This window comes from Falco punctatus (genome assembly GCF_963210335.1).
Source record: "Falco punctatus genome assembly, chromosome: 4".
Classification (NCBI taxonomy): domain Eukaryota; kingdom Metazoa; phylum Chordata; class Aves; order Falconiformes; family Falconidae; genus Falco; species Falco punctatus.
Window position 1 is genome coordinate 16,028,929 of NC_137583.1, and position 12,523 is coordinate 16,041,451.

Sequence of the window (12,523 nt, forward strand, 5' to 3'; positions counted from 1 at the left end):
TAAGAATCATTATAAGAAATTTCCTATCACAAAGCCAGCAAACCCACCAGAACCAACAATAGTGTGGTTGCCAGTACAGCACATTAGACCTTGCAAAGAATTAATACAAGCTCTGTCAGCTATGAAAAATCCCAGCTCTTGCATGATCAAGGGTCTAATTGGCAAACTGGCTGAAATGCGTGTGCTGTGCTCAGGCAGCTGATATAGCAACTCAGGAAACACTTCTAACATCTTCGATGGATGTACATTTTCTTTTCTAACCAGTCACAGAGAACTTTGCCCTAAACCGCTCCATTGCTTTCGCTTACCCCTGCCACTGGCATTACTGTTGCCTTTACGAAGCATTTTCCTCACTTGTGATGCTGCGGACCATTTCCATCCAAGCTCAGGGCCATATTCTGCCATCACTTTCACACTGCATATCTCAGGATTTAAAATTAGGCAAGTAACGAGTCTCTGCCATGTAATTTACATCTAATCAGTATTCTGCTCTTCTGCTGCTCATCTCAAAGGGTGTCTACGAGAAGGGTGGGCAGCGTGCAGAGAGGACTGCGATTCATTCGGAAGAGAAAACTATCCCTTCCTAACGCACGGGTGCATGCTGGAGGAGCATATGCACCGGCTCTGCCAGCCGCGCCATGCTGCAAACCTTCCCCAGGGGACTGAACCAAGTCCACCCAGCACTGCCTGTGCTGGAGAGGTGCAGCCCAGTTCCAGAAATGGCACAAAGGAACCGCTTTCACCCACTACACCCAAACAAATCACCTCCACTCCTCTACAACCCTCGCAGCTACAGACACAGAAGGTGCGAGGGATTATTCCACCCAAATTACAAGGCAGTTATTGCTCCTTTCCCCTCCTCTACAGGCCTTACACAAGCCAAGTAGCAGTGGAAATGCTCCCCCCAGAGCTCCTTTTTCTGCATACGCACGCAAAGCCTCCGTTCATACCAGCGAGGCATCGCTGACACAAAAGAGACAAACTGCCATCAACACCTTCCTCCCTGGTGCCGCCCATGCAGTTTGGCACCTTTGTGCCTTGTTTAGGTGGCTATGAAGAGTTTGAGTATTTATTACCATGAATTGCTTAACAGCTGGTACCAGAAGGCAGAGCAGTACCACCCAATAGCACCGCTTTTGGTGCATCCATCTGAAATGGGGAGAGAGGGGCAGGAGAGGGCACAGGACCGAGAGGAGGAGGAGGTTACTCTGCGAGGGGCAGGAAGGGAAGCAGAGCTGCAATAGAAGACGCTACAGATAAGGGACAAACAAGAGATCAGAAAGGAAATGTTTAGTTATTCACCCAAATATATAGCCTTGGCCTCTTGGCAGTGCCACAGACTGACCAGACCACTATAACCCAAAAGGAGTTTTCATGCTTTGGACTCCATCTCTCTGCAGGAGCCTCCTGACACAGGGGTTGCTCGTTGTCTGTTCTTTACCTAACAGAGCCAGCTCACCTTCCTGTGGGGCTTATTTTCTGTCTGTGGTTTAGCAGAGTTCAGAGCATCCTGGACATCAACACCTTTGCTGCCAATCCCTGCTCATATCAGCACCCATCCTTCGCATTGCATGAAAAGCAAATGACAAACATACGGACAGCAAAGTATTTTTATTCCATCTTTATTGCCTGCTGACATGTTCAATATGCTCCAACTACATCTGAGGGACTGCATAGAGAGTGTTTCTTGTTTATATTTGATGTACAGCAGAACACTTTACATTGCACCAAATGTTGAGCAAACGGTAACATAACGGAGAAGCTGCGGTGGCAGCTGGAATTTCTGAGGTGGGCTACAGAGACTCTCTGGGGGCAAAAGTCTGCTCATCTTATTCAAATGAATTGCTTTTCTGGCCAAATTCCGCTCTTATATGCCAACTGACGAATACAGACCTAGTAACATGAGAAAACATGGAATAACTCTGAGAGCTTCAATTCCACAACAAGCTGAAGAATATATAGCAACTAGAGAAGGAACTGCAACCACACAGAATGGCCAGAAGAAAGGCTCCTTGAGACACACATGGGAATCCATGTCAAACCTGTAAACTCTTGCACAGAAGGCTATCAATAGATACATTTATGGGAGAAGCTATGTTAGGGAAGAGGATTCTCTGATTTGGAGAATCCTTGTTCACAGGGAAAAAGGGATTGAGAACTTGGTCTAGTAGGAATGAATCATCTCCCAGGGAAAAGCAATACTAGTTGCCCTATAGGTGCTCACAGACCACCACAGAACTTTTAACTTCACTTCAGGACATAATACAGGAAACATACAGAGAAAAGCAATCCTTCAGTCCCTGCCCCAGAAGAGGATCGCTGCACACTGTTCCCAAAAGGCTTTTCCTTTTCTATGTTCTTGGCTGCTTCTCACCCAGGAGACACCCCTGTCAGGTGCCAAGTGCCCTGTCTCACCAGGGGCCTGGCAAGCCCCCGCACGGAGGGTGCATTTGGAAACCAGACGCCTGTAGGAATGGATTACACAGATCCTAAACCCATCACTTTTACCTAAATCTAAATACACTGCTTGGGCAGATAAAGGCATCTCCTGGGGCTACTCTATATTAACTCCCACACTTCTGTGGCCATTTGGACCCCATTTGGAGTACAAATCGAGCACTTAAAACTGTCACTGCTGTTTACACTTGGTTATTGGACTAGGTACTCAACTGGTCTCTCCAAATAGGCTCCTACTTACACGGCTCACACACATCGTATAACCCTTTCACTTCCCCAGGATGGATTTTCTCATCTGCCACATAGTTTAGCACTATGGAGACTGGTAGTGATGGACAAACAGAGAATGGGATTAAGTTTCCTACTAGGACAGTTAAACTTGGAGTAATAATTAACTAAAAACAAACTAACCAGTTTACACCAGGTGATTTAAGACCAGAGAAGCCAGCTTTGTAAGGTGGGAGATGGACTGTGTGGACTCCTCTTACTGGCACAGGAAAGTCAACACACCAGCATGGTCCATCCCAAATGTGGAGCCTGGTGCACCTGGTTTACACCATCTCTGTTCTTACACATGGGTGAAATCCTGTCTCTTCTGCAGCAAACCTGCCATCTGCTTTATTGGCTTCACCTTCTGACTTGACCACTTTGGATCTGTGCTGGCACGAGATCTCAGTCTGACTCCACGTTATTCCATCAGAGCACCTCTGTGTTGCTTTCATCACAGGACCCTGCACAAAGCTTTTATTTCTCATACTTGGAGACAACATAGCCTGGGGAACGCAGAGAGGAGGGAGAGAGAGATGGACCCAAGAGGACTCTGTGGCTTTATCGGGCTGGTGTGAAGATGGAGCTGCTCACACTGGGGCCCCTCACTTCTGTGGCCAAGGCAGTGGTTTCAGCTGCACTTGGAAAGGTGAGGGAAGATCTAACACACGGAGTACTGACCAGATCCTTTTAGGTCACAGAGGATATCTGCCCGTTTCCTTGAAATTCTTAATCATGGTCAAATATACAGGTCTACTGAAACTGGAAGGGCAGAAAGTGGAAAAAAGAAAAAAGGGGAAAAGGAAGAAAGTTTGCAAAATGATCAATGAGCGCTGTAGAGAATGAGAGGCAGTAATGAACGTGTAGGCAAGATAAATGTCCAGAACGATACACTGATGCTGACGTAGCCTGTGATGCACCCAAGTACCTCCAGCCAAAACAGACCAAGCTTCCTCCTTGTCTCATTGATTTCTCACTAAAATTGGTTCTCCATTTCACCAAGCATTCATGTGCATCAGGAAACTCACAGCCAGAGGTCTGCAACTGGGATAGCCTTGAGAAGATGTACATGTGTAGGAAAACCCCCATGATTTAACAGACACCCTACGCAGAACCACAGTTCAGCATCAATTACACAGCACTGCAAATGGCCAGAAGACAGACTTAAATTTTTCATGTTGTGATTTAAGATCACTTTTAGTTAAATCTGTTACCTGGACCAGGACAAAGAATCGTTTCTTCCATCTCTTCCAAACATTTTTACCAATGGCCCATAAATACCTAGGAGGAAAGAATAGGTGAATTCAGTACACAAGTTACTATATGTTGTTCTCCTGCTTTTCAGTGTTTTCTTTACACCTAGAAACTGAAGTTAATGCACAAGCAGGAGTAATGACAAGACTCTTAAGCTCTACAGCATTCATGAATGTGTTTATTTCTAGCCTGAACAAATAACCTGCAAAGCAAGTGACATAAAAAGCTCCCAGGGTCTAAACATTACACAGTATTAATTCTCTCTTCCTCTTCGTCTTTCACAACTTGCTCACAATTTAGAAGTGCTTTAATGCAGTGAATAGTTATGACATGGTTGGATGGGGGAAGAATACATTTGCAACAGAAGAATTAAAGGAGCAAACCCCAAAATGTTGCTTTAAGCCTTCACAAAACCGTTTGGCTGAGGGGAGCTGTCAAACAGAGGGACACTTATTCCATCAAAACCAATACCCAGGATCCCAGTATCCACTGGACTGATTAAACCAGGAAACTTCACTGAACAGTTTAAGATTAATTCCTAGAAATTGCTTGGCTACAGATACTCAAGCAAACAGAATAATTTCTAAGGAGGAGTTAATTCACTGTTTTCTACAAAGGAAGGATTAGCTTTTAAAATGAATGTCAAAATCAGCATTTAATCTCTGTGACGAAGTGGCCACTGTGACACTGTAATACGAACACTGGCAAAAATAGTGGCAGAACCAGGCTAATAATAAGCACAAGGACATTATTCAGCATTAATATGTTTTATGTATGATTATAATTACTTTAGTTCTGGCTCAATAAATAGAAAAACAATTCCTTTTTGGAGATGCAGCTATTCTTGGTAGATGTTTAAGCCACAAAACTCCAAGTCATGTTAATGTGGGCACTGGGTCCTTGGCTAGTTCAACAGGGTAATAACTGTCCTTTTTGCTGTTGCCACTAACATCAACAGAAAGATAATCTTAGTTCTGATAGCAAGTACTGTAAACCATATAGTTTTAAGCAGCATCTTGTAAATCAAATGTGAGTTTAAGAAAGCCTGAGAAAAGCCAGGACTGCTCAGCCCTGTTGCTATCAGCTTCGGTCAAGGAAACAAATACAAGTGAACTGTCCTTTCTTGCTTTTGGTGTCTGTGATTGTGGTGGAAAAATTAAACTTCACACGTGGCTATTTGGCTCTGATCTTGAGGAAGAAGAGAAGGAATTAAAAAAAAGGTGAGTGATCCAAACCATCTAATAATGGACTGAATCTAACAAAACATTATGAAAATAAAAATGAAACAAAGTCACTTTCATAGCACCAAAAACATACTGGAGAAAGAGTTAATCAAAACAGTGACTTTCCAGGTCAGCTTCTGTTTTTTAATCACATCCTCAGCTCTGAAGAGCAACCAGGAACGCCTCGGCAATGGTGTTAGCTAGACCTTCCCAAGGATGACCTGATCTGTAATTGCATGGCACAAAGGTGGAAGCCAGGGGTGGTGGTCAGGGAACCCCTTGGCCCCAGATCCTCCAACTTCTGGAGGGGAGAGGTTTATCTTTTAACCTTCCAGATCATTAGTCCTACTCCAGGCAACTGCTTGCTCCAGGCAACTGCTATTTAATTGTGCTGTGTATCTCTGTATAAATAATGATGATTGCACTGGAGTTTATTTCAGGCAGAAGGTGCACTGTACTTTTGGTTCTGAGAAGTCAATACAGGGAAACACAGAATAACTTAGGAAATTATACCATTCTCAGTAAGAGAGGCAGTTCACCTATTATTTCCTTAAGGGGGAAAAAATAATAACCTAGCAATTTCCGGAGGAATACTGTTCAAAATTTAAACCGTTTGGCTGACATGCATTAAAAAGACTCTGCTAAGAATATGGAAAGTGCAATATGAATGACTGAACTAATGCCATTTTTATATTTATCTTTCTTTTGACCTCCTCTGAACTTGAGAGAGTTTATCTTCCAGAATCTTAAGAGAAGTTTTGTAGTGCACATTCAAAACAAATTGAGTTCAGATAGAGACAAGCATTTACCCGGAGTGTTTCATGTTTTGAGGCTTATCCATTCGCACGGCAAGCTTGATCTTCAGGTCTTGATCCGGGCAGTTTTTGGAAACAGTCATTTTGTGCCACTCTGATTGCTTTGGGCTATTGGGAGTAGGGTGGAGAACGACCTGCAAGCGTTGAAATCAACAATGTTTAAGGGAAAAACTATTCACAAAATGGGTTTTAACAGGGAACAAAAGCACATCGGATGAGCTACTTTTGCCCTAAAAGTCAGTCTGGAAACTTCTACTCACATCAGTGAGGATGGCCTTTTATTGCTTTTTTTAAAGCACAGCTTATTATTTTTAGGATTAGTTCATATGTTCTTTGGCTCCTCTATCTGCTGTGCCACTGTCCATGGGGTGGTGCAGACCAGAACCGCGTTATCAGTTCCCATTGTTTAAGGAAAGAACATGGTAAACTAACTTGCCGCTGTCCAGGTACACCAGCCCAGAAGTGATGGTGGACTAATGTGATTAGCAAACCAGCAACAAGATTTTTGCTGCGGCTGCACACTGCAATCACCTACTTTGAGACTCATACAACTTGGTCAGCCTCCAGCCTTCCTGACATTTCCCATGTGAGGTATGCCCTTTCGAGGGCTCAGAAAGCCCTGCCTAAAATGGTTCATCTGTTGTTACTATCAGGTCGTGGGGAAGCTGGCTTGATTTTTTGCTTACTGTTAAGACTGGATGCGGTAGGCAACGTTTTAGGTAGGCGGGCGTGTCTGACTGCGCTATGAAAGCGGATAAAATCTGCATCCCATGTCATGACATCAGTGGCTGCAGGACTCTCTGCTTCTATTCCACACAGCGAGGAGACAATGGGATGGTCTCCAGCTGGGGTAGATCAGTGCAGCACCAACAACCGCGGCGGAGCTGTGCAGATGAACACCAACAGAATTGCTGGGCTCACCAAAGAAACTGAAAGGCTCCAAGAGGCGAGTAGCCCCTCCTGATCATGGTTGTGCTTTTTCCACTCCCCCATTACCCTTACAAAGCAGAGCAGCTCACTCAGCATGCCACAGAGTATTCTCCCAGAACTACATTGCATCCACCATCTTCTGCTGGTGTTTCCATATGTGTCCTTTGAGGTGGCTTAACCCTCTCCCTCCCACTCCTGTTCCTCTTCTGATGCTTTCACTCTCAGCAGTGACTTTGTCTCGCACAAATTCATTCAAGTATTCACTGTCCTGTAGCAAGATGAATCTCCTTTAAATCCGTTAACGTTTATGCAAGCGGATTATTTTTCAAACGGCAGCATTCACCCTCGTTGTTTGATGTGCTGCCGTCACTCATTCCTTGCTCACACTTAGTCCGTGCTCCTGCTAAACTCTAGCCCTGGCTATAAAGTTGTATTATGCTCTGAACTTTATTTTATTTTTGTATGATCTTAACTTTACTGCTGAGTCAACCACGTAGGGGCTATTTTCCACCAAAATGTCCTTGATGCTATTACCCTCTGATGAATGATTTTAAAAATTATTTTATTGCCTCCTCCAAAGCCTGAGGTTAACATCAGTAGATTCTCAACTTCACTCTTATTCATCAACATTATTTATCACTTCTCTTATTGAATTAGACTAATGCTTTCCCTGGCAGGAATCTGAAGCTGCTATTAGTTACATAGATAACTGAGCAACACCAGCCTCTACTACATTACTCTTGGAAAAAAACACATTTAAGCAAATCCTGAAGATGAGAAGCGAGTCCTCCACACAGGCTGTTGTTAGAAACATGGATGGACTCAAACCCTGAGCAGTATCCAAGGTCCCCCACTGCAAAGCACACAGACTCACACTAAACCCCATCTCTTAGCAAGGCAGCAGCCGCTCAGGGTGTTTGGAATGCTCTCTACTTTGATTTCTAACTCTTTTTCATCAAAAGGTGCATAAACTTTGCTCAGTGTTGTTGTAATTCATGGCTCTTCCCCTCTGTGCTCTCAGCAGATGAAGTCCTGGCATGGCTGAAATCCGTGGGAGCCTTGCCACTGGCTTCAATAGGGTCAGGATGTATTCCCATGCCTTCAGCTGCCCATCCAGCAGTCCAGGGCTTGGGAGCATTTTCCAGCTCTCCCTTCGATAAAAGTGGCCAAATGAGGAGTGCCGGCTGGTTGCCAGTCGAACACTTGCAATAGAAAGTGGGCATTGTACATGGCTGGCAGAGCACAAAGCTGCTTCTCAAAGGGTGGCTGGGCACGGGTGGTTTGTGTCTAAAACCCGCTTCCCTCCTCTCTCCGTGCAGACAGGTTCCTGCCCATTCCAACAGCTACACCAGGGGCTTAACACGCTCCCCGTTTCGTTACTTCCTTAAAGAAGAGATCCTGATGCAGCCCGAGCAGACACGCGTCATCTCTCGGCCGCTCCGGGCACACCGAGCACACCTTTGAAGTTTGGCCAGCTGAAAGCGCTGGTGGCCACGGGCCAGGGGAAATCACCGCCTGGCTGCCCGTGCTGGCCACAGCTGGCCCACAGAAGCTGAGAGCCGAGGGATGGCTTCCTGCTGGACCGGGAATTAAAGCGTATTGGTGGGGCTGGCTCATCAGCATTTCAGGGCAAGAGGGGTTGCTTTGGGGCCCGCCACCTCTCTCAGAACAACAGGCACAGCTAAATTGCTTCCCGAGACCAGCAAAGTTAGCACCACTCGGGGCTGCCAGTGGAAACAAGACTTACAAAGCAAGTGGGTCTGCACCGAGCCCAACAGCTCAGGGGAAAAAGCCCTGAATGGCATCGCGGCCAGCTGGGTGAAAAGCTCTGCTCAGCATGCTGCTGTGGATAAAGGCAGGAGTGCTGGGCTGTTTCAAGAAGAAGGTTTTGAAAATAATCCTGAAAATATTATGATGCTGTGCAGCAAAGCAACTGTAGGTCTTCAGCCAGAGTACTGCAGCCTGGTGGGGTCATTCCCTTGGTCAAAAAGGGAGGAGGACAGGGAGAAAGGACAGGTCCATGTGTGGATGAGGAAAGTCTGAAGGGGCTGTGACTCCCTGAAGAGAAGATTGAGAGCAGAAAAGAAAGGGTGGCTTTGCTTTTCTCTCATGTGCAAGAACAAAGGATGTTACATGAACGTGAAAACACAAATAGTTAAACCAAACCTAAATTACATGAGACAAAATCACCTGCAGCGCTCTCCACCATAAAGATATAAATTAAATCAACAGCTCACTAGGAACTGAAAGAATGTTCAGCACTTGTGTGAATAGGATGAACACAAACCCATGTCAGTTAGTAAAAAAAGAGCAAGGTGTGCTGCAGAGCCGGGCAGACAGAGCCCAGGGGCTCCTGGAGACCACTCAGGCTGTGCTGAGCTGTGCCATGGGAGGTGCCAGCTCTGTGTCTAAGGTGCAGCCTCTCTCGCCCTGAACTGATTGTCATGGGGTCTTCACCATGCTGACTGCTGAGGAAGGCACGGCAGGGAGCCCCACTTATGCCCAGGGCCAACACAAATTATACAGCTGCAAAAAATCCATGGAGACTAACTGAAGCATCCCAAAGCCACAGAGATGTGCCACCCACAGACATTCTGGAGCTGTGGGCTGCAGCAGTGGAGGGCCACCAGTCAGTCCCTGGGTGCTAGTTTAGGGACCACAGGTGAGTGGCAGTGATGGGGTGGGAGAGTCAGCTCTGTGGCCAGTAGCCCGGGAATCTGAGCTCTTTGTTATTAATACCATTGATAGGGGCAATGAATCCCCGTGTTTCACTCCCCAGTCCATCCCCCCTGAAGCCACCAGTTCAGCCACAATGCCCAGGGGAAGCCAGGATTTCAAGCCCTTTGCAGCAAGTACCGCAGTCAGTGCTTTCAAACACTCAAACTATGCACCAGCTGCTCAGCAGATATGAGAGCAGCTTAACGCTCTCTTGCCAAACTTAAATCCCCTCTTTTTGCTTCAGCATAATCCCCTTTTCTGCTTCAGGAATGTCCATTTCCGTAAGCAACTTCTAAGGCTTTCCGGACTGCCAATATCGCACACAAGATCCTCTGCCTTTGCTCAGTGCAGGCACAGCCAGCTGAAATTCTGCCATTAAAAACTCACAACAAAGACAGCATGCAAGATGCACTCCTTTCCAGCAGTGGAGAGCTTGCTTTCCCCCCCCCGCCCCCCCGCCTCCCGAAGCTTGGCAAAAAAGCAGAGCATGTTGTGCTCCAAAGATATTTCCATACAGGAGAGATTTCTCTAGAAAAGCAGGGCCAAAAGGAAACATTATTAAACTCAAAATCTCCTTACCCTCCCGAGCTCTTTGTCCTCCAGAGCCAGCACTCCTGTGCTCTCCGTGAACAGCTTCACCTTCACTGCAGGAAGAGCGTGTGTTGTTGTGAAGTCTCCTTGGGTGCCCCAGCTGTGAAAATAAGGACAGAGAGATGTTCAGCCCGAGCAGCAGGTCAGCAGCACTACTGCTTGGGCATGCGATGGTTAACTGAGAACGTCCGTCTGGCACAAGCTGAAGTGGCTGGGCTGTCTGAGTGACAAGGGCATTAATTATCTTCTTTAGGAAATGTGGGACAGATGTTTGGAAGACTCATGATGGTTCTTCGGGGAAAAAAAGAAAGAAGGGTTATTTGGGAGCAGCATGAAACCAAATTTAAGAGAACTTTTTTATTTAGAAAGAACAATATGTCTCCTGCAGCGACAGCCTGTATAATCACAACAGAAGTTGACGAATGAGGACATCTGCACCCAGGACATCTGTAATCACTCATGCCTCTGCTCTTCTCTTGGCTAATTAACCTCTCCTTTCCAGGTTGATAATGAGATCTGCTTTCTCTGAAAAAGAAACCAATTTAACCTGGGTCCTCTTCTGAGTCCCAGCCCAGGTTTGTGTTCAAGCCATTATGTCTGCAGTAATCCTAGAGCAGGACACCAGCTCCTTTGGGATGCAACAGCAATGGTCAGCAAGTGGCAGCCTCTCCAACTACACCATGAGCCAAGACCACTGTCTACTATTGGTACTCTATGAGTCATCCCCTGGCTGGTCCCGTGGCTTGGAAAGGAGTGCCATGGAGGCTGGATGACCCACAGCACGTGAAAAGCCCCTCTAGATGTGCATGCTTCCAGAGGACATCTCCAAACTCCTGCATCCACCAGCTGCCCAGCTGTGCAGCGAACATGAACTCATTGAACCCATTCCATGTAGGACCTGCAGGCACAGGGTCCCAGAGACAGTCTGCCGACACCTACGGCCAAACTTGCCATTTTAAGTGTTACATGGGGAGCCCACCCCACAGCTGACCTTTGCCACACGAGCATGAGAACTGCAGGAGCCCTGCAGCCCGCTAAGGGGTAAAAAGTCATGATGGTTTTATGTTTGAGATGTCGCAGCTGTGCTTCAAGCTTTCTTTCTACAGCTTAGAAAGTTAGAAACTTACCAAAATAAAGCCAGACAGAAACTTCCAGACAGAGCTAAACAAAGCACCACTAAAACTGCACTTGCCCTCATTAGCAGAGAACAGCTCAGCTCAGGGAGGACTGGGGAACAGTGCACCACTGCAAGGAGGATGCTCCTGAGCATCCATCTGATCATGCAGAGGCCAAGGTAAAACTAGCAGATAAAAACTGTTCTTTATTTTTTTACTCTCTTTGTCTTTTTTTATAATTCATTGTGAGCTAGATTTCTATATTGTTCCCGAAGACCCTGAAAATTTGTCACACTTCAAAACTCATGTAAAGTGTGCAAGCAAGCCTGAAGAATAATCACGAAGTGCTTTTTATGCTTAGAAGGTGCTTAGAAGAAACCAAGAGTATACCATAAGCAACACCTCCGAGTGATGTGATGGAACACATATGGCAACCTAGAATACTGCAAGTCACACGAGACATTACAGCATATCTTACTAACCACTTCTTTCTATCGACCTTCACGCTATTAGTGACACTTTCTTACTTTACACTGCCCTTAAACCAGACTCTCTGCTGAAGAAAGGTGGTTCCCTTGAAATGATTGGGAAAAGGCTCAAGATGACACGTGGTCCAGCGACTAAATTTCTTCAAACATAAATACCAAACAGCAGGTTTTACATTTGTAAAGTTATCAGGAAAAATAATTTACTTCTTCCTGTGCATAAGAAGTATAGGTTTATGCTTTGCTTTCCACTGAGCAAATCTTGTCCAACTGAGCTTAGCAGATGAGGGTGTTCAGCACAGAGCTGATTAATGAACTCAGCTTCTTTGTCAGCTTTGCTCTGAAGTTTTCTCTCCCAGTGTCACTGTTCCACGTGTTTCATCTACAACAACGCATCAAACTGCCACCAGTGCCAGGGAGCAGAGTTCTGTCATAAATCATCTACAGCACTACAGGTCCAGTCAGAGCCTCAGTATTATATATTTTTCATGTGTGAGCCATCAGCTACCTAATAAACATTTTACCAAGAAACAACTTTATTTTCTAATTGCAGCTTCAGGTCACAGGTTATGTTTTTTCTCCTAAAACAACTGCGTTGCCACCAGCAGGGAAAGCTGGAAGATAATCTTGCTTTGAGTAAGAGGCAAAAGTAAGAAAATATCCAACCT

At 45.7% G+C, this 12,523-nt stretch overlaps 1 protein-coding gene across 15 annotated transcripts in view; it reads right to left on the bottom strand.

Moving 5' to 3' along the window:
* The window catches only part of CADPS (calcium dependent secretion activator), a 220,391-nt gene that overhangs the window by 105,192 nt on the left and 102,676 nt on the right, over positions 1 to 12,523 (bottom strand). For all 15 annotated transcript variants that reach the window (XM_080382924.1, XM_080382923.1, XM_080382919.1 and 12 more), the window contains exons 7-9: positions 10,244 to 10,355; positions 6,011 to 6,150; positions 3,939 to 4,005 (exon numbers count right to left, since the gene is read on the bottom strand). In XM_080382924.1, coding sequence (XP_080239050.1) covers positions 3,939 to 4,005; positions 6,011 to 6,150; positions 10,244 to 10,355 — 319 coding nt within the window. The remainder of the gene's footprint in view (positions 1 to 3,938; positions 4,006 to 6,010; positions 6,151 to 10,243; positions 10,356 to 12,523) is intronic.